The 23,519-nt window shown below is 34.8% G+C and overlaps 1 protein-coding gene across 2 annotated transcripts in view; it reads right to left on the reverse strand.

Annotated features, from left to right (window-relative positions):
- The window catches only part of PCCA (propionyl-CoA carboxylase subunit alpha), a 239,420-nt gene that overhangs the window by 93,078 nt on the left and 122,823 nt on the right, over nucleotides 1-23,519 (reverse strand). For both annotated transcript variants that reach the window (XM_081946260.1, XM_081946261.1), the window contains exons 16-18: nucleotides 22,699-22,774; nucleotides 11,773-11,883; nucleotides 4,320-4,422 (exon numbers count right to left, since the gene is read on the reverse strand). In XM_081946260.1, coding sequence (XP_081802386.1) covers nucleotides 4,320-4,422; nucleotides 11,773-11,883; nucleotides 22,699-22,774 — 290 coding nt within the window. The remainder of the gene's footprint in view (nucleotides 1-4,319; nucleotides 4,423-11,772; nucleotides 11,884-22,698; nucleotides 22,775-23,519) is intronic.

The following is a 23,519-nucleotide window of genomic DNA, read 5'->3' on the forward strand; positions in this document are numbered from 1 at the left end:
TGTGTTATAAGAATTCTACATGTATAGTTATAGCTACCAGAAAATGGCTCATTTAGGAGACAGATTATTCCAACATAACTAGTAATTCAGCACGCCTAGTAATGCTGTTCAAATTCACCAGGGTTTTTTTTTTTTACATCATTGTCATTTCGAAAAATCAAGAGGTAGAGCTTCATGTCTCATCTTGATATAACAGCCACTAGTGAATATACAAACTAATCCAAAAACTATTAATATATTGTTAAAGCACTCATGTTGCAAAGGCACTCATATCAAGATGCTGTAAGATAATATATGTCCCTGGTCTTCTGTATCATTCATCCACTATATTGAATAACTACATCTAAATGAACAGTATTTTGTACAAAACATTGTTTTAGAGAGCTTTCAAGAATCACAAGAGGATTTGGACTCCAAATCCTTTGAAATTGTTATTTGAAATAACAATGTACATGTAGCTCTTTCAAGTACAGTATGTACTTATATTTCTTTTCATTTCTAACGTGTCTCAATTAAGCCCTGAAATTATACAATCCTTATAGCTTCCAACAATCTGTTGCCTCCATTTCATTATCCATAAAAGGAAAGTCTGATTTGAATGAAACAGAACAAGAACCCAACTAAAGGAAAGAAAAATGGGACCAGTCCACCTAGACAAGGTCTCCAAATGGCTGCTTCTGTTGTCATCTGATATCTCTAACTGTATTGATTTCACCTTCTATAATTTCCAGCCGCTATAATCAAAATCAAGGGCATCCAGAGGACATTAATTTGCAAGAAAGGTATCCTACTCCCTTCAATAGTAGATAGATTGTTTAACAGATTAAACAAATAATTTCTTGGGGTTTAAAAAAGAATTTGTCATATTTTAAGTACAATATGCCATTGTCGGTAATACAGTGGGTTTTTCCATGTTATGGGACGCCAAAACTAACAGTGATAATAGGAAAATATTAGTAGCCAATACAAGCAACACATAGGAAGTGCAGTAGGTGTTTGAGTTTAGAAATACAAACATTACACTGATAGACCCATGAAATGTCCCACCTGGAGCATTTATTCTCCTAATCTCCTATATAAATTAGAATTCCAGCCAAATATAGGGGATGAACACCACTTTAAGTTGGGGTGGTGGTATTCAAACAATCTACTTTCATTTAAACCAAAGCTCTATTATCTGCATATCGTCTGTCAACTAGATTTCTATAATATCGGACATTTTGATAACTAGTTTGAAGAAATAACTGTGTGACACTGCCCTTAGGGGAAAAATAACTGAATGAACAGTAAGTTTTAAAATTCCAAGCTAAAAAGTGGAAAATGCAAACTCGTGATAGGAATATATCTAGTTACTGAATTTTTTGGACTACAAGATGCACTTTTCCCTTCCTCCCACCCAAAAAGTAGATGGAAATGTCTGTGCATCTTATAGACTGAATACGGCCCTGTTTTTGGCCTCCTGAAAACCTCCTCTGCATCCTGTTTTCATCAAAAATGGGCTCGTTTTTGGCACAAACGGGACCCATGAAGGGTTTGGTTTGGGAGGCCTGCAGAGTGCTCTGGGGGCAGGGGAGGGCAAAAACTGGATGCATGGAGGCCAAAAACTTGTTTTCCTCTTAGAAATCTAGGTGCAGCTTATACTCCGGTGCCTCTTATAGTCCAAAAAATAAGGTATTGGGGGATGGGATGGGGAGGTACACTGTCAGAAACAACACATCTCATTTCATCACATCTCATACCTGCAAAGGTAACCTGGGAATCCTTGCAAGCCACAAGTTAAAGATGACATAAACTAAAATGCTAATAAGAGAATGCACCAAATCATAGGTGGTTATTACTGCAATCTATCTTGTCTTGGTCAGACCCATTTGGAGTTCCACTTCTGCAGACCACTGCTCAAAAACAGCAGTGAGAAACACATTCAGAAGAGGCTCACCATGATAATGACGGATACGGAAATCAACCACAGTAGCAAGTATTACAAACATAAACACACTGTGGCCATTCTGTCAGAATGATCATTTAGAGGTCATCCACTGAATATAATAATACCACTCCCAAAAGATAATATCATGAGAGCATTTCTGATGATCTTAGAGAAACCTGAGTTTTCACATACGCTAATAGTTCACACTACTTTTCCATCACAAAAAGTATCCTAACACAGATCTTAGAGAAACCTGAGTTTTCACATATGGTAATAGTTCACACTACTTTTCCATCACAAAAAGTATCCTAACACAGAGATATGTCTTTGATTAGCAAGCTGTAGCCTTCCAAATATTGCACAGGTAGTCTTCAACCTATGACCACAATTAAAATCCAAAATTTCTGTTGTTAAGTGAGACATTTCTTGTGAGTTTTATGATCTTTCTTGCCTCAGTTGATAAGTTAGTAACCCAGTTGTTAAGTGAATTGCCTTCCCCATTGACCCTGCTTGTGAGGAAGTCACAAATGAATCAGTTGCCAAGCATCTGAACCAGTGCTGGGTTGCAAATATTTTTACTACCGGTGCAGGTGTGCTCCCCCACTCGCTCGCGCAATGTTTCTGCACATGTGCAGAAGCATCTGGGCAGGTGGGCGGGACCTGCCACCACCGCTACTATCAGTTCGGTCGAACCTAGCAGAACCGGGAGCAACCCACCACTGATCTGAACTTTGATCACATAATCATGGGATGTTGTAATGGTCGTTAACTGTGAAAAATGGTCATAAGTCACTTTTTTCAGTGCCATTGTAACTTTGAATGATCATTAAATGAACTGTTGTAAATCGAGGACTACCTGTGCTATTCTAATTCCCATAAATGCCTATGGCCAACTGTGAAGGTACATGAGAATTTCTTTGCCAACAGGACATTCAATAGATGCATTTAAGACAACAATTAATATAGATTTGGAATATGAACCAGCACAATAAACCCATGAAATTTTGAGAATTTAGGTGTCAAATTGTTGCATTTTTAAAAATAATGCTGCATCTATAACTTTACATTTTAGAGTCTTTATTCCTTTAAAAAGAACCAAGAAATTACTATCTTATTTCAATTAGAGCAAATTCGGCAAGCACAGAGGATGCAGAGAGGAAGAGCAGAAGGGAACTTCCCATTGTGTGAGCAGATGTCTACTTAAAAAGGCTACCCTCTGTATAAAAAGTAGCTCAATGAAAACAATTTTAATGATCAAATATGATTTAAAGCACCCAAAAATGAAATGTCCAGCCATAACTAGCATACATATGCCTAAGCTATAAAAACAGGTTTACAGTGATAATACTGAACCAGGAGACAGAAAATTAAGGCAACATGTTGAGTATTAACTATTAATTTCATGAGATGTATACCACATAATTATAATTTAAATATATTGAATGCATATTCTTAAATATATGGATGAAAGCGATGGAGTAGATATTTCTATTTAGAGGAAAATGACATATGACTGAATGTTTTTATTCATAAAATTTAAAATTCGCAACTTATCCTGCACCATTTTGGTAATTTATATAAAACTTAGTATTTCTCCCAAAACTTAGACATTCAATGTTCATACAATGGATGATTTCATACTGGAGGTGGTTGACTAACTAAAACTTAATCCCACCTCCATACCCCCACCCCCTTCTTTCCCATCTGGTGTTAATGGTTTGTATTTATTAATGATTTTATCCACTGTGTTCTATGATTGTTGATTTTAATGTTTTTAATGTCTTAAAGCTTTCATGCTCATTGGATAGGAGACAGGTAGAAAATAAAGGTCATACATACATGCTCATACATACATACATACATATCAACATACATACAGTTATCACAGTTTCCATATTTCTATATTTCAGCATGTTATTGGAACAGCACAATCTGTTTGACAAAAAGAATTTCTTTTTTCTTTCTTTCTTTCTTTCTTTCTTTCTTTTTCTTTCTTTCTTTTCTTTCTTTTCTTTCTCATTCATTCATTTATACATAGTATACTTTGACTCGTGAGGTCGTAATTAAAAATTACATAGCAGTCACCACAAAAATAAATTCACTTTATTTCAAATGAAATTAAATTATTACAGTTAATAAGATATTTATTCATTTTCTCTCTCTCCTGGATTTATAAAGAGTTTCACCCAAACGTCTGAGGGAGTCTGAAGCTTTAGATTGTTTATCTACAATCTATGTTGACTTATTGTCCAGATGACCTTTAATAGGTAATGTGCAAAAGAAACTACGTTCATATTTAAAATGTTTAAAGGGAACAAATAATAATCTTGCCAATTTTCAACAGCTCTCTATGACACCATTAACTAACAAAATGTTCTAGAATCAAACTTACCTTGGAGTTCCCAGAAATCTCTGTGATCTAAGATGTTGAGCCATATATAGAGACACTGCTATTACTAGTAGCTCCATTTTTTCAGAGTCGTTCAATCTGTGCCCTAGATTTCAAAATCAAATTTCAAATGAATTATATGTATCACCAACTTATTTATATTCCATAATTCATTTTAGTTAGAACAGGAATTGCTATGTGTTTGCAGTCAATGGGCACATGAGAAATTTTAAAGCAGATTGCAACATTTATCATAACTTCTTGCCAGAAGATTTCCCAATTGCAAAACGAGACTTCTTCAAATAAGGTACACACTGAATAGAAGGCACAAGAAAGATGATCCCTCATCCAACTTTAGTCTCACAAGATGATGACTACCATTCCAGGTTATCTTGTCTCTTCTTTGGGCAGGGTGCACAATTCTAAATAGCTTGCTTGTAGCCATATACTGTTTTGTTTTCTAGGAGTGCCTAGGACAGTGGTGGCGAACCTATGGCACATGTTCCAGAGGGCGTAGTCAGAGCCCTCTTTATGGGCATGTCATCTTCGCCCCAGCACAGAGTTCACCACAGTTCTCCAATTTGGGCAGCCCTGGTGGGATCAGGCATCTCGCGGGGAAGCCTAGGGGCTGGGGTCCTTGCCCTGGCAGAAAGGGGGGGGGGAGGAGAGAAGAGCTGATGGAGCTGGAACTGCAGAACCGGAGACCGATGTTTGATCTCTGTTTCTGCAGCTCCAGCTCCGTCAGACTCTTCTCTCCCCCCTCACTTTTTGCCAGGGCGAGGACCCCTCCCCCTAGGCTGCCCCGTGAGATGCCTGATACCACTGGGGCTGCCCCAATCCACTTCTTGATCCCTCCACCCTCGGAGGAAAAGAAGCAAGGAAAGACTAACGTGAAGTGCTTGGTTAGAAAGTACGGGAGCCTTTCTCCGTGGAGAACAGGCAGCACCGAGGTTGTGGGCTCGTCAGGCAGTACCGCAGACAGCCCTCACTTGGCCAGGTCCTGAATTAACTGACTTAGTTTGGCTATTGTGGTAAAGTCACACCTGAATCTTGATGCAATTTGTAAATATGTACAACTACAAGTCTCATAGCACTCTAAGTCATAAACGGATTTTTTGGCTTGTCAAAGTCAACAAATTTGACTATTTTGAGCAAATCAGTTATGCAAGCTATGACATATGCTACATGAACATGACATTAAACATATTCATTGATGCAAGTTCTAGATTGGAATCATACTTCATATTAAGGCACAATAGGATTTGTGATAGGTTGTGTTCCTCACCCTCCCCAAAGAAAGCCAAGTTATATTCTAATGGTCCTAGACTCTTTTTGTCAAAAGGGCTAATATACACATTAGCTTTTAATTGCTGTAAATAATCCTAAATCCATAAATTCTCAATCAAGTGGCTAAATTGATAGGGATGTTAGCCTACGTGTAAAAGGAACCTCAAAATATTCATCTGATTGTGTTATGCAACAGACTTCTTTGACAGTCCACCAAAACCTCTCAATGTTTTCCCCTATAGAGGTTAAAATAAAATAAAAACTAGATGGGACAGTTAATATCTTAAAAATAAAACAAAATTCATAGGCTGGAATGTCATCTGAAAGTAACAAAACAAAATTTAATGGAGGCATGTAATGTTCTTTACTCGGGGAAGAAAAGATCAAGTTATTTATAAAATGCGGAACTCATCGTATGAAAATAGAACCTGAAATAGATCTTAGAACAGCAGTTGATTGAAAATGGAATAGAAGTTAGCAGTATGATATGGCTGCAAAGAAGGCTTGCACAATTTTGGGCTACATCAACAGATTTAATTTCCAAGTCACTGGAATAAAAATATTATATTCTTTCCTGCTTTGATCAGATCCCACTTAAAATATTCTCGCTATTGCTGAGCATCACGATTTAAGGAGTTAGGATTAGGCTCAAGAAGAATTTAAAGAAATTAAAACAGGTTCAAAAATGGGCACTCCAATAAAGGAACTGGGTATATTTAGATTGAGGACAGGTAACTGAGAGGTTAGGGTTAGATTTGGGTATGGGTTAGGGCAAATGGAAGACTATCACATAGAAATAAAGCCAACACAAGTGTCTTTTCCTTCCCAAGTAGAAATCGTGGACTAATAAATTTATTAGTAGAGAGGAGGGTGGGTGGGAATAACTTCCTAACAGTAATATCAGTTCAAGAGTAATTAACCAGAGAAGTCAAGGGCTCTATTCTGCTGGTTTCATTTATTTGTTTGTTTGTTTGTTGGATTTGCTTTTAGCAGCACGTTTCAATTTTTATTTCCTGACTCAGAGTGATATTTCTAATGTTAATGTGCAACAATTAGGTTCTATGCAGGTGCATATAAAATAAATCATGCGGTAACTAATCTGGTCAGCAGATGCAAGTATCAAGCACGGTCAGATGGATATGGTTTATTCCCAGTATTTTGCATCAAACTGATTTTTTTCTATTCATCTCATATTCTTGCTGGTTTGTCAGGTGTTTAAATTCTTTTTAGCTGGTTTTACTGTTTTTATTTGGTGGCATCCATTTCAATGTTATTTGAAATGTTACTTGAAATGTTACATTTGAAATGTTACATTTTTACAGTCTTAATCTTAATAATTTTTAATGACTTTCTTTTAGCTAATTTTTTTAACATAGTTTTTATTTATTTTAATACTACCAGTCTAACCTATAGATCTATGATTAAATGTGTTTCCTGATTTTCTCTGTACAGGTTAATGGCGAGGAGAAGGAGGATACAAAAAGTAAGCATGTATGCATAATTCTCTTGCTTATGCATACATGCTTTGTCACTCATGGGCTTTGACTTGATGTGCATAGATGTTCCAAGTCATAAATAGAATCCAAGACTCTTTTGTGCAGCATAATCTCTGTGAAAAGTCATTTTTCAAAAGCTATTGCTCAACTAATACATTTGAGAGTTTTATAAATTAATCCCAGTAACCTATGTCCATATTGAGTATAGAGAATTTATTTTATTATTTTATTTATTATATTTATACGCTGCCCATCTCACTATCCAATGATAGTAAGAATGATGTTGCCTTTATGCTATCACTTGATCATCTTAGTTCAGAGGTCTCCAAATCTGGCAACTTTAAGATTTGTGGACTTCAACTCCCAGAATTCTCCAGCAAGCATGGCTAACTGAGGAATTCTGGGAGGTGAAGTCCACAAGTCTTAGAGTTCCAAGTTTGGAGACTCTTGTATTAGTCCCATTCAGATCTTCATTTCCTATAATAGTAATGTACCAACCCAGGTGTCAAGAGTTGGCCATTGTAATGTTAAAACGATGCCACCTGTCTCACAGTATATTTGGGCAAATGAGATGATTATGTAATATTTCATGGCATATGATGCAAGAACACAGTTGTATCATTAGAATGATGATAAGACTTATTTACTTCCCCCTTGTCTTCCCTATAGAGAGTTGCCTATCAGTTCTGGTACAACTAGTTTTTCTCTCTTCTTGGCAGTATTCAAGTAATGTTAAATACTTTGCTGAAATTTTTAAAACTATTATTAGTTTTGACACATTCTGACAATTCTGACATTCTGACCACGGCAATTCTAAGAATCATAACATCTATTAGTCATATAGCAAGGTAAGGTAAAGGTAAAGGTTTCCCCTGTCAAGTCATGTCCGACTCTAGGGTGCAGTGATCAACTCAGTTTCTTAGCCAAGGGAGACAGTGCTGTCCGAAGAGATTTTCCATGGTCATGTTGCTAGCATGACTATACGCCAAGGAGCACGGGATGCTGTTACCTTCCCACCGAAGTGGTACCTATTTATCTACTCACATTTGCATGTTTTTGAACTGCTAGGTAGGCAGGAGTTGGGGCAGGTAACGGGAGTTCACTCCGTTGCGCAGCACTTGGTTCTCGAACCTGGCCTATCTGCTTTCCAACTGACAAGCTCAACATCTTTAACCACTGAGCCATTATGCCCTCTTTATAACAATTATGAAAAAATTCAAAGGATTTCAGGAGTTTGATTTTATCCTCAACATGTTAGTATGAATTTGCTAATCAAAGTTTATCCCATACAAGAATAGGGAAACAGAATTCTTATGTGTTTCATCACATGCAAGTAGCCTGTGATGGTTTAAGGCTTTGTTTTCACTGGACTGTTTTTCATTTATTTTATAAGTCCAAACATGTTGGAAAAATAGCAGTAGTGATATAGAATATTAAAAGATTTTTAAAAAGAGAATATGAAAAAAGAAATCTAATTAAGTGGTTTTGGAAAAAAAAATACAGGAAGTCCTTGAATCACCGTGGTTGTTGAATGATTAACTTTGTACTTACTGAAAATTTCAGTTTCTAATAGAATGAACTCATTGAAAAAATTCAAAATAATTTTCCAAGTTGGCATGCTGAGACATCCTTCATGTTTATGTTGTATAGTTCGTCTGATTAGAGGTTTTTTATAATTATAGAGAAGTGAAGAAAAACTGTTTCCCTATACAAAACCAAACAATAAGCAACTGAAATAAAGAGATTAAAACAAAAACAGCCTTTTTGGCAAAACAGGCATTTTAACTTCTGTTATGCCAAGCAGTAATGAAAAATATTGGTTGCCATTCCTTTATTTTTTAATCATGAGTGGAAGAGAATCGTGGTTTTATTTTGTAATTGGTTCTGATTCTTTGTAATCATTAGTTCTTAATCTACCTGGACTAATGTAAAATCTAGTAATATTTCTTTGACAATATTAATGAAAATAGCACATGATTTTCAAAGTTAATTTGTTAGTCTATCAATGCATAAAATATATTCAAATCAAATTACAGTTGAGCTATGTCTCTATAGGCATTGGTTTAAATAAATAAACAAATACATTGCTGCAAATAGATTAAAAAGAGAATATTATTTTTATATTGGAATCATCAATATTCTTATATTCTCTTCACTATTATTTCAAAAATGAGATTTAAAAAAAAAACCATAAATACGAGCATTTTTACCTAGTTCTCCTATTCCCTGAAAAGAATACATATTTAATCCACTTATGCTTTTGCCAGTGAAGATAAATCACTGTTTAATCAATCCTCTTTTGAAACTTATTAAATATTCTAAATGCAACATGGTCCTCATGATCAGCACCACGTAGAAGACTCCTTCTTCAATATTAAATATAAAAAACTTCAGTTAATGTAAATTTGGTTGTAAGCCATTTTATATACTATTTATTACATACTAAGTGATACTGAATTAAAAAATGGCAAAATGATTTTATTCAGTGTTATGGCACTATTTAGTCCAATTTCTAAGTTACAAAGTATACATATGACATATCTTATATGTATAATTTTTGATTCCTTAATAGCTGTCATGTCATGTCAAATGTTTATTACAGTAAAAAACCAGTACAATTAAAAATATTCAATGGGTATCTAGTTAAAAATTCTAAAATAAAATAATAACAAAAAAAATCAATGTTAAAATCATAATTTAGCATCCTGTCCGTCAACTGTACAGAAAGAACACAGCCTAAGCTATAATATAATGTCAGTCCCTAAATTGTGAAGGCCTGTTGTTAGACACTAAAATGCAACAAGGCGATAACACCAAAAGATTTGGTACATTGTGTAAATTAGCTATAATGGATTATTTAGCAGGTTCTGAAGAATCTTTAGTGCACAGAATCTAGCTACCTGTGCTGTGACTACAATTCATCTGTCTTTAAACAGCCACTGAAGATAAACGGTGTCTGAATGGACAGGATACCTACTGATCTGGAAGATAAATTTTGTTTGAATGTCTCTTTAAAAAGAAAGCAAAGAAGGATATGCCTAGAGTTTTCCACCTCTCCAGAATTACAGCAGCAGACCCTTTCAACCAGGATGGCCGATGGAAGTGCAGGACATCATGCAAGTGAGAAGGTTTTGCAATGATTCACTGTCTCTAACTGGCTATGATAACAGGCAGGGGTGATAGTATATCTGATAGAATCTGGAAGCAGAACTTAAAGTCTGCTTGCCTCTCTATGGCCTCTACTTCTGGGTTTGTTTTGCCTAAAGATTTCGAATTTTGAGGATAGAGAAAAGCCTGATTTAATGAAGTTGGACTCAACAGCCTTGATACCTAAAGATAATTTTGTTTAAGCCAGCATATTTTGAAATAAATATACTGATGTCGTCATCATCACCATTTTAGCCATTGTCTATCCACTGCAGGATGAAGGTCTCTTCTGCATATTTATTTCAAAATAAGCTGTCTTACAAAACAAATTCTCTCCTTATCAATACTAGTACAATATTTTGGACTAGTTGAACATTTCAGAAAAAGAAAAAAGGAAGATAAAGTCTTCATTTGCTTCAAGTACATGGAATTTTATTGCTTCTAGGTAAGAAATTCTATAGCTGTAGAAAATTCTTAGTCTCTCATTCTTAGATGGTTAACAAGTAAATAATTCTACTCACTCCCTTTCTCTATGTAAGTGTTTTGTACTGATAAAAAGGAACATGTTTACTTGAAAATTAGCCTGAATATGTGTCAAGTATTTCACTCCAAGTAAAAAATGTAATTAAAAATTGCCAACAGAGGTTAATAGGAAAGCTGTCAAGACATTTCATAGAATTAAAATACATTGTTAAAAAACAATGTTTATTTCATTGAACATTGAGTTGCAAAAATCTTATTTCCCTCCCAATACATGTGCACTTTGTATTATCCAAGCTTATCAGTTTAACTAGCATAAGCAGGAATTGTATTTCAATCATAAAAGAATAGTTGACTTCAAAGTTCTTAACGATTAAAAAAGCAAAGGATATAAAATTATTTCTTAAATTGACAAATTCAGTTTGTGTAAATGGGAAACTGGATCTCCCTTGCTCAAACTGAATGCAAGTACTTTATGGTTTCTCATATTCCTTTATTCCCATGATTAGTGGAAGAATTAAATGGAATCACACTAAATGCTCACTAGACATAAAAGGCTGTATTATTTGGAAATTCAATGATGTAAATTTTATTTTTCAGAATCAAGTTTTTGAACTCATAGAACATAGCATGAATCCATTTCAAGCAGTAGTATGTCACTTAAATAGTTCGTTAAAATGAGTAAAATAAAGTAAGAATTTTCTTCCTCCCTCTGACTAAACAAGCACACAGATGTTGTTATGCAAAAATCAGGCCTTTTCCCAAATGTGTTTTATTTTACGATATTGTCAAGTAATTAGACCCTTAATAGTTATTTGAACCTCCTTGAATGTTAACAAAACTTTAAATTAACCAGATTAAAACTCAAAAATTAGAATTTAGGAAAGAAATATTTATAAAATTAGAAATTTTTTGAGAAGAAAGAAAGAAAAAGAAAGAGAGAGAGGGAGAGAGAGGAAGGAAGGAAGGAAGGAAGGAAGGAAGGAAGGAAGGAAGGAAGGAAGGCTATTTCACATATTTATTTCTAAGAGAGAATTTTCCTTCACCTTTGAAGCCTTCAGTATACACCTCAGGAAGAAACTTCGTGCTGATGTCTCCCTGGATAAAGCGTGGATGCTTTATTACTTCACGTAGCAATGCTATATTATGAGTAACACCTGAAAAGAAAACATTTATTCCCATTAGATTAGCAGCCAGAGAATATATGCTTAATTATATTTGAATTGACAAGTCAAAGCATCCCCCCGCAAAAAAGCTCGATGAGAAATTCCTGAATAAATAAGTTTTAATGTCAATAGTGTTTACTATTTAATAGAACAAATTTGGTGTAGTGGATAAGATATCAGGCTAGAAACCAGGAAACTATGAGCTTTACCGGCATATTAGGTACACCCAAATTGGATGATATTGGACCATCACTCTCATTCCTAAGTAGGAGACAATGGCAAACCGCTTCTGGAAAACCTTGACAAGAAAACTTCAGGAACTTTGCCAGGAGTCAAAAAGTAACTTGAAAGCAACCTCTGCCCCCAAAATTGTGAAGCACAGCAATCACTCAGGAATAATCTGAATATTTGAGCAAAGCATTTGGCTTCACTTTTTTTAAAAATAGAAATATTAATATTATAAAACATTAAAACTGGTATTTCATTTTTTTGTGGAAAACCAGCCCCGCACATGGATTTGCTTCATGCACTAATAATCTTTACCATCCTTTGTTTGACCAGTAACAGAAAATCTACATTTAGGGGGGAAAAATCCAGGTGTCAAGATTTGGATGGAAATACAAGTTCCATACAGCAAACAGACAACAGAGTTGCAAATAATGAAAATTCAAAGCTGAAATGCAAGCAGACAAGATGGAGAAGAAACTGTTACTGCTTCACAAAAAAGGGATTCAATATGAAAAATGTGATGCCTGCAATGAATATCTTCTTTATTCATGAAAGATTATCATCTAATTGAGGACTCTGGAGAATCAGAAGTGGACAGCCAGTCTCCATAGATATAGGAGATTTACTGAAGAGGTAATTCACACATGGAGAGGAATAAGAAGATGGTAGAGCTAGGAAACTAGCTTCTTATTCCCAGGTAAGTATATTTAGGACTTCTAATCCTGTTTGAAATCCTAAATATGATTACCTGGGAATAAGAGCTAATTTACCTAATCAGAATTACTACAGATAATTCCTTATTCTTAAAGCCCATAATAAAATGTATTATTACTTCATTTTCTTTTTGCACAAAAGAAGAAAAGTCAAGTCTGGCACTCCAAGTTTCCATTTCATAATTCCCATCTCAGTTTATTTGGAATAAACTGGGATAAAAGAATAAGCTGGCTGGAGGATTCTGGGAGTTGAAGTCCACAGGACTTAAAGTCACCAAGGTTGAGAAACAGTGCCCTAGCCCAATTTATCATCTTTAGAATTCCAAACAACCTGTTGTCTCCTGGCTGGCCTCCAGGTGGCAGTATGTAGTAGCCTTTATTAAAGTCATTAATCGGAACACTGATTTAATAAAGTAATTAAACAGTTTAAACAAATTAATTAAATCACTGATGTGACCAGGGCATTTCTAGTTTTAAAGGGAGTATAAGAAAATGTATCCACGTTCAAGAATGCAAAATGGTATTAGTCTGGTAGAAAATAATTTCACATAAAATAAATCAGAATAGTCCACGGATTTTGCCAAGTAGAACATTATAAAATAGGCTCTTCTTTTAGAAGGCACAACATAAAAGGGTGTGAACTATGGCAGGGGTCTGCAACCTCTTAGAAACCAGGCCTGGAAGCAAGTAAAGCAGCAGCTGCACTTGGGCAGGATCTAGCCACACTCAAAACCATCCCCCTCATCCCCGTCTGGCCTGTGGAAAAAAACCGTCTTTTCCGGAAAATGGGCCGTGGTGAGGAAAAGCTTGAGGATTGCTGAACTAGAGCACAATCTTAAGTTTGTGAGGAAATATTTTATATTTATCCTCAAGAACGTCTGTTGAGAGGACACTGAAATGTGCTAATGTTAATGCTTTTTGGAATTTAGGGCAATTACTGATAAGGGAATGGTAAAGGTTCCCCGACCCATGCGTGCTAGTCATTTCCGACTCTAGGGGTGGTATTCATCTCCGTTTCTAAGCCAAAGAGCCAGCGCTGTTCGGAGACATTCTCCATAGTAATGTGGCCAGTATGACTCAATCCAAAGGCGCACAGAGTGCTCCCTATTTGGTGGTGGTCCTTATTTTTCTACTTGCATGTTTATGTGCTTTGGAACTGCTAGGTTGGCAGAAGCTGGGGCAAGTAACGGGAGCTTACTCCGTTATACGGCGCTAGGGATTCGAACTGCTGAACTGCCAACCTTCTGACTTGACAAGCTGCTTACTTAATGGCCACTTGTTCAATGAATGAAGTTACAAGATGACTTGCAACAGCAGTACAGGTAGTCCTCGACTTACGACCACAATTGAGCCCAAAATTACTGTTGTTAAATGAGACATGTTTAAAGAGTTTTGCTCCATTTTAGGACCCTTCTGATCACAGCTGTTAAGTAAATCACTGCTGTTGATAAATTAGTAACCCGGTTGTTAAAGTGAATCTGGCTTCCCCCTTGACTTTGTTGGTCAGAAGTTTGCAAAAGGTGATCACATGACTTGGGACACAGCAATGGTTATAAGTATGAACCAATTGCCAGCATCTGAATTTTAATCACGTGATCATGGGGAGGCTGCAAAGGTCATAACTGTGAAAAACGGTCATAAGTCACTTTTTTAATTGCCCTTGTAACTTTGAATGGTCACTACCTGCATTATAAAAATGCTTCCATAATATAAATAAATTCTCTGAGCATATGTTTTTCTTTGGCCAAATTTGGATACTTAACCAACTAAGCAAAGTTAGAGCTTCAATTCTCAACCAGCGTGTTTTCATACCCAAGACTTCAGAAATTTCAGCGCATGATTTGCAGTTTAGCTTGACCCCAGTGAGAGTTCACAAGATGTCCCCCATCTGTGTGAATAACTATGAGGCTACAGAAACATGGACCCCCATTGGAGTTCACCCTTGGTTACCTGCTGTTTGAAAAACATCAGCCAGACATTATCCCTACATTCTCAAAGGATCAAGCAAAGGCCAATCTATATGCACATTGAACTATAAATTCATCCTTCAATGATATTTCCTCCTGTATTTTTAAAAAAAGAAATAAACTTAATACCCAAGCAACTGAGACTAAAATCACAAAACTAGATAGATAGACAGACACAAACACAGATAAGCAGACATTGATGCAAAAAAATAAAAAGCGTTACCACTTTTGATTTCGCTCCGAAGGGAAAACATGGTTAGATTTAGCTGAACAAAGTGCATCATTCATTGCACTTTTAGAATTAAATTTCTATCTCTTTTTAAATATATATTTCTTAATTCTAAAAAAGAAATTTTAAAAAGCACACAGGGCACTTTCATTCATTTTTAGATCAAGCAACATCGTGACCAAGAGTATTTTGGCACTACACTTCGCTTTCTTTGCTCGTATTCATTCCACAGCTAATTCCAGGCACAATTCCAGTGACATATCAACTGCCTAACAATAGCAAACTCCAAAAGTTCTGCATAATTTTCCTCCAGTTATTTCATATTAAACAGGAAAGCCAAGCGACCCTGTAGCACATCGTAAATCAAAGAAAAAAAGGCTAGTAGTATTCCTAGCTGTTCCAGCTTTTGCAGTTCTTTTGACAACCCGGCAGCTTAAATTGATAATTGCAATTGTAAGCAATGTTTCTCCTGAAAAATGCCTCATCACTTTAGGCTTTGTGGAATACAGCAAAATAAAAATGAAAAGCAGAAAAGTCAAAAGTATAAACGGTTTGTCTTCAGCTAAAGAACTATCAAATTTTACTCTTTAAGACAAAATTGGAACAGATCAATTGCAATTTTTAATAAATTGATTCTTAATAAATTAAAAATTGCAATTTATTCATCAGCTTTAAATATTGGAGTAAAAATAATTTGAATGGGCATCCCATATGGCAGGAGTGTCCAAACTTGGGAACTTTAAGACTTGTGGACTTCAACTCTGGGAGTTGAAGTCCACAAGTCTTAAAGTTCCCAAGTTTGGACACTCCTGCCATATGCCATTTATCACCATAGTCTACATAATGGCTTGTGTATATTGTACAAAAAGATACAGAAATTGCGAGAATATGGTGATCCGAGTCATAGAATTTAATTAGTAAAATTGAGAATAAACTGCATGTGGCACCTCATCATTCATGGGAAACATTCTTCAATATAAATATTTACTGACACTAAACATATTCTGCGTTGATTAGTCCTTTTTACATTATTAAGCTTCTGTCAACTTGACATTCGCAAAACACAAATTTGCATTTTTCCATGTAAACTTAATTGGTGTCCTATGTCTTGCCGTAGATAAACAATTCAATATATTTAACTTGCTGAGAATTTTAATTGAGTTAAGTGAAATCGAAGGAACTTCATTCACATAGTTTTTAGTTGTAAAAACATCAAGTTTTCAGAGCAACTTAAATAGTATAATGATAATTGAGGGCTGCTACTTTGCAAGACTATCTTGGAAATGCACATTTGATAGGTATTTTAATTTTATTTAAATAGCATTAAAGGGAAAAGGCAGACAACTACTACATAACACTTCCTGAAAACTATTATGAAAAATACAAGGAAAATACTTATTCCAAACAATATTAAAATACAGTTCTTGCAAACACTGCATGTAGCAGCCATCCAACTTAGTCAGAAAAGGAAGAGTCTTGATTCCATTCCTAGTGAAAGAATAGTTTACTAAAGCCAAGTGGTTACAATGTAGCAAAGCCGAATCTGATTTTTCATGCCCAAAGCATCTGGTTAACTCTTCCCATTTCCCCACCTTTCCCTATGGATGTCTCCCCTTGTCCAATTACACCTAAGCAAATTGTTTTGGTAACAGTCCCTGGCTGGAGGGTGTTGCATTTTATGGTGTAACCTTGGACCAGACAATATTTACACAGGAAACCTAATTGTTCTGTTGCATGCTATGTTATGCCACTTTGTTATGATCTATTACTACAGCAATAAAACTTATTTATATTACTTTTTTTCAATTTCATAGTCCTAGAGAGAGAAAACAATAAAGATGCAAGAAACATGTACATTATCTTCAGCACCTTGGAATAAATGTGTATTATGTGCTATTGCTATTGCTAACAATATATTAAAGTACATAAATATTGTAGCATGCTAAATTCTTAAACCAGGCTGTTATTGAATTGTATCTAGACAAACATTTACAATTTTACTTCATTTTATTTTTTTCACATTTTCCCAGTTTTTCACATACATACACACTTTTCAATTCTAATTATCCATCTCAACTGCAATACAGTATTTGCAGAACAGCATGTTTGCCACTGAGCAGAAGATTTGACTTAATAACTTCAACGGCTTTTTAACTCTGTTCATCTTTGTAATCTTCTTGTAGATGCATATGGCATTAATAAGTCAGGTTGCTGTAGGATGGAACTGTGATCAATTACACCCCTAAATCACTTTAAGCAAATGTCACAAGCCAACTTTGGCCTAGCAGGAGATTCCCGACACATTTGGAGAACACAGGAAGGAAAAGGGCTGAAACATTTTGAACCTCTTTCATAAAGTGCTTGAAAAAGGAATGGAAGAGCGACAGATTTCAAAGAAATAGTGCTTTAGATGTACAAGTACTTCCCAATTAAAAGTTCTTTTATTTTCTTCCATGAATGCTGGAAAGAACATTTTGCTGGTACGAACAGAGAGGCAGGTGACATACAGATAACTGCATCTAAAATATTTAATCAAATATACTGATCATTCAAATAATTTGTTACAGGGAAAACATGAATTATATGCCCAAACAAGCAAAAAAAAATACATGCCTATGGAGATTCTCAGTCATCCAGGTCATGGTTGTCCCAAAGGTGCTTTTTCAAAGGCAACTGTACTTTCTAGTTTTTCCTTTGAAGATGTTTCACTTCTCACCCAAGAAGCTGCTGCCCAACTCACTCTCAATGACTCCAAATACCTTACAAATATAAAACTCCAGTACTAAAATTAAGAAGTCTTGTGGGACCTCTGAAATGGGATGGACTTGACCCAACATGGAGAATGTTCCATATACCCAGCGCCCTGCCTGAAAAGGCCCATCTCCTCATGCTCGCCAAATCTAACTCCCTAATAGCAAATCATATGGAGAAAGCATGAGCAAAGTATAAATATGCTCTTTCAAAAGAGTTAGACTAGTATGTTTTCATTTTCCTTTTTATTCCAGGAGAGTAAAAATTCCTATCCATCTCAACTTCGTGTAGTTATGATAATGCTCAAGATACTCAAAATTCAGGTGCACTATTTCTAATAGGTTGTATGATGAAGAAATTATTTATTATTCATTTCCCTGCATGGATTACATGCAAAATCCCTACAAATTAAGTTGTATCAGGTTTAAAATAAAGCAGAAGGACTGATGCTACTGCTAAACATTATTACATATGTTAATAATTCCTATGCCATTTATTCTGATTAAGGATTAAGGCTTTTCCCCAATTGGGGATTTTTCAGAATTAATGTTCAACCTTGAGCCCTGTGAAAAACAGTCCTAATTAAAATAAAAAACATTACCAGTATTCCTTGTTAGCAGAATCAGTAGTTAGTTTTCTAATAGACTACAATTATATTAATTAATTTATGCCCAAAGGTGCATCCTATATTTTTTTTCTTCTGACAACTGAAATAATGAGAAAAGAAGGGATGACAACTTTTCACAATAACAGGCAGTGAGGTGTATTTGCTACTTATTGAATTTCTAGGCCACCAAGAGTTCTTAGTATATTTATGGTGGAAATAGAAATGTTAAATAAACCTCTAGTCTTTCTTTTCTTTAAGGACCTAATGGCTAATGCTTGTTGCTTTGGATTCAGGCTGCTTACCAGGTACATCTGATATACAATTTCATCTATAAACAATATGGTTGTAGGTATTACTGAGAACTGGTTGGGTGAGAACAAGGATGTAGATTGTTGGAAATTTTTCAGTTGGAATTTCAGACCCTCCAACAGATATGATCCAAGGTAAGGAATGGAAGTAGCAACAATTGCTGCACTGATCATCTCAACTTAGGGATAGTAATATTGTTCCAGTGGTGTAACATCTGGCAATAGTTATCAAGGGCTCATGGGATTGTGTAAAAAAACCAAGGAAATAGATTGGTTTTTTCTGTAGGATGAACTCCCTAAAACCCTATATACCTTAGGAATGAACTCCAAATGGAATCTTCTCTGTCTGTGAAAATATGTAAGGAAGGAATGCTTGCAGTCCTGTCTCTGCAAATCAAGGGACCAAAGACACAACAGTAATCTGTCTCCATAACAACTTCTTATCCCTGAAAATGGTTAAACAGACATTTTTAACATGATTTTTCCTATTTATTTATGTGAAACAATATGTGGTACTGGTGTCATTTTTAATATAGATTGGTTATTGATGTTAGATATCTCCTCCCTAGGAAATATTTATTCGTTACTCAGCTTTTTTCTTTTAAAAATTGTGTGTGTGTGTGTGTGTGTGTGTGTGTGTGTGGATATATGAAGAAAGAGGAGGGAAAAGAAATAGAGAGCTTCACAAGCCATGTGCTTATAAAAATTTCAAAATAATATTAATTATTCTCATAATTTATTTAATAACATCATTATTCATCATTTTAGCCATTGTCTATCCACTGCAGGATGGAGACCTCTTCCGCATGTTTCCAACCAATACAGTCTTGAGTTTTCTTTTGCCAATTGGGCACACAGTACTTGCTGATGTCATCACTCCATCTTGTCTTTTGTGGATGCTTTTAATCAAGTGAAATCCATTCTATGACTGCCTCGGTCCACCTACCATCAGGTGGACCATCAATTGAACAGCGTGTTAAATATGGTTGGCAGGCATTCGGCAAGCTAAGCATAATTTTCAAGAACAACCTCCCACTATGCCTGAAAGGTTTTTGATCAGTCTGTGCTACCTGCTCTAACATATGCCTGTGAACCATGGGCATTAATCTCACAATCGATACAAAATTGGTGCAAAGAGCCATGGAAAGATACACTCTCGGCATCACAAGAACAAGACAGAAAGACCTGCACATTGATTAAAGGATGACATCAAGAGAGTAAAAGAATGGAAATAGGCTGGTCATATAACAAGAACAACTGATGGCAGGTGGACCAAGGTATTTATTTAATAATATATTCAATAATATTAATTGCTAGAAGTTACACAGTGATATTAACTGTTTTTGAAATTAAAAAACATAAAAATTAGCAGAAGTAGCCAATATAATAATAATAATAGAACCTATAAACAGCTCAGTCTTGGAAGCTGATTAGTAACATATGTAAGTAAGTACAGGTGGTCTTCAACTTTTGACCACAACTGAGCTGAAAATTTCCATTGCTAAGCAATGGGTGCTCCATGGCCATAAGTGTGAAAAATGGTCATAGGTCATTTTTTTCAGTACCGTTGTAACGTCAAACGATCACTAAACAAATGTTTAATGTACCTGTAAGTATATTGAAATATTTCATTCCAAACAAGAATTTATATTATACACAAGATAATTTTCAGGCTACAACTCTGAACCCAAATCCTGAACATTTCCTAAAGCAAGAATTCTGCAAGTAATAAACAGATAGGAATGTCCTTGTTCATATTAACATCAAGTACTAATAGGTTAATCCAGTGGGCGGAGATATCAGAAAGTGGTATGAATATACAACTGTGGAGTTCTTTAAACATGCCAAAACTCTATAAGTACTATCTAAATGTTTAAAGGTAGCTGTATTTTATACTGTGCTCCAATGTATTTCCTCTTTTGTAACCATTTGCCAATGCTACATCTTTTTCAGATGTGGACCTGAACAGCTAGAAAGAAATGGCTAAATTAAAACTCTATATTACTGATGGTTCTGATGAAAAATTAGCTATGTACAATTACCAAATAAGAACTACAAATAAAAGCACATAATTAAAAAAGCACAATTTCATATACTTTCAAGATTTTTCAACAGCTGGATATTTTTTAAAAGAAGGAAACATGTGCTAAAGCTCTCAAGTTACTAGACTTCTCTTTCTTGGAAGTAAAGGTCACATAAGCAGGGGAAAAGTAGGAGGGAAAGCTTTCTACATTTCTTTCTTTTAATGCACTGATTTATCGGAGTTCAGCAATAGGGGTTAGGAAGAAAGATGTCAAAACCTTGAAATCCAGCAGTGTTGGAATTACACAGTTATCTCTAATGGAAAAAAAAAGTTAAAAGCAGATAACTTATTTGGGGAGAGGGGAAAAAATCAAACAGCTCCACTGGAATTCTGTTTCTAAATATTATCACATCAAATCTTTACCTACTAGTATTCAAATAATAATAACTGTCCATAAAAAGAATTATGTAGGCTTGATTAAGTACCTGCAGATATTACTATTGCTTCTGCGTGTAGTTAGATGCAGAGAGTAAACCATGCAATCTGCTATGTTACCTCTGCATTCTGTAAACATTTTATTAAAAAGGACATCTTCCCAAACTTATAATTTTCATTCACGATAGCAATCTAGAACCAAATCTTTTCCACAAGTTACAAACTGAGGGTTTCCTCACAGCAATCTGACAGCTTCAATTTCGGAAAGGAATGATGTTTTAAGAAAAAAATGGCCCAATAAAAATAGCAGTTGAAGAAAGACTTTATACAATACTAACAAGATATAAAGACTCCATCCAGCTCAAACTAGATGAATGAGGAATATCACCTTTAGGACACCTAGCCAAAATTCAGAGATGCTAGCATGCAGTATATTTTTCCCCCCTGATTTGAACCTTCCTCTCAAATATCTAAGTTCTAATTCAATTACTATATAAAGACATAATAATTTATTTCTTTAGTAAAAAAAATTCTTGTATTTCATTTCTTGTTCTGAATTTATAATATTGAAATGGAAATGTCAGATTTCCGAAAGATGCCCTAATTAAGCTTTACGAGTTGACAGGAAAATAGTAAAACTCATTAAATAAACTAAATAAGAAGGACTGCAAACTGTTCTTCATCTTATACTTTACTTAAAAATATTGTTGTGAAATATTTGCAAAATTGACCTAGCTGGACTCTCGATCTAAAAATCTTATTCACCATTAGATCAATTCAAACATTATGGCATGTTATCTTTGGAAAGTGATTATTTTGGTCCTTTTTCTCATGCTTTGATACTATGAAATAATTATATGAAAAATGTTGTAAACTGGGATTTATACTTTAGATTAATTAATAGAAGAAAATGACAATTTTTAAATCATTTTTCACTTCAGTGCAAATGTTGTTTGCCTCATATGGATCAACAGCAGTATTTACAATACCTACTAGCATCCCAGCCTGGCTTGCAACATTGCAACAATACCTAATCTACTACAGGCAATTAATAAATTCTATTGAAACTTCCTTCCCATTATGCTTGATAAAATATTGTTAGTGATGAAATAATTTGATACTCAAATCTAATTCTTTGATACTCAAAGAATTAGATTTGAATTCTTGTAGACAATGGGAAGATACATTTAACAATAAAAAGTATTTTTTAAATAATGCTTTATTTGACAAAAAAATATGTCAGGCCTACTAGACTCAATTGTCCTTATATAGAAAATATCTGAATAACTCTGTTACTGCAGATGCAATGAGATTAATGCTTCATTTAAACATGTTTGTATTCAGCTACCAAATTGTTCCATTTTGGAAGGAAGAAAGTCATTGACCAGAACGATAATAAATATCATATAATATTATAAAACATTAGAACCAATATAGATAGCATATAACATAACTGTATAAAGTTAGCTTAAAATAGATCTAAACTAAAAGATTTAAGACAGTTAAATAAGCCATAAGCCTAAAAAAATTATATTTGTAATTTACCTCTTATAACATAATTATCCAAGGCTTCTTCCATTCTTTGCAAAGCTTCATTTCGATTGGATCCATAGGTGATCAGCTAAAACATTAAAAAAAAAGAACTCTATAACAACCAAAATATTTTTGTCTCTTTTACAATTCCTTTTTAATATTATTAAGTCTCAATACATACGTTCACTCCTCAACCTTTATGATTTCTGTTAAGTCAGAATTTTGTTTAGCATCTTTGTCAAATGAAGGCATGACAACATACAAACCTCATTGCATACGGTGTCCATAAATCTTATTCTAAATTAGGAATCGGATATCCAAAACGTAAGTTATATACATGTTTCTAGCTTTTTCTCTCAGCACTGGCAGGGTGCCATTCAAGCAGACTCCTACATCACACTCTACATCTGGTAATTTTATGAGACCATTTATTAACTTTTGACAAACTGGCATCTATAGAATCGATAGCTACATGATTTCTGACAAAAACAAAATGGACTGGCAGTGATACTGATGCTGTTAGGTTCAGACTGGAAGAGAAAAGATTTTTTTATTTGTGTGTGTGTGTGTGTGTGTGTGTGTGTGTGCTTAAAATAAAATTAGGCTGCACCCATTGATTCCATCCTACCAATAAACACTGGGAATATAATATGGAAAATTAAAACATTTTTAATTATTATTATTTTTAATGTGGCTGAATCACATTTGAAAAGGGACACGACATACAGGTGCTTTCTGAGCTTTGGGGGTTTTCTTATAGACATCTCATATCAAGCCAGGTAACATCATCAGTGCTAGAAGGGAGTGAGGTTTCCTCTTATTTTTATATACTA

The sequence above is a fragment of the Natrix helvetica genome (genome assembly GCF_964273705.1).
Source record: "Natrix helvetica genome assembly, chromosome: 3".
In the NCBI taxonomy this organism is placed as follows: domain Eukaryota; kingdom Metazoa; phylum Chordata; class Lepidosauria; order Squamata; family Natricidae; genus Natrix; species Natrix helvetica.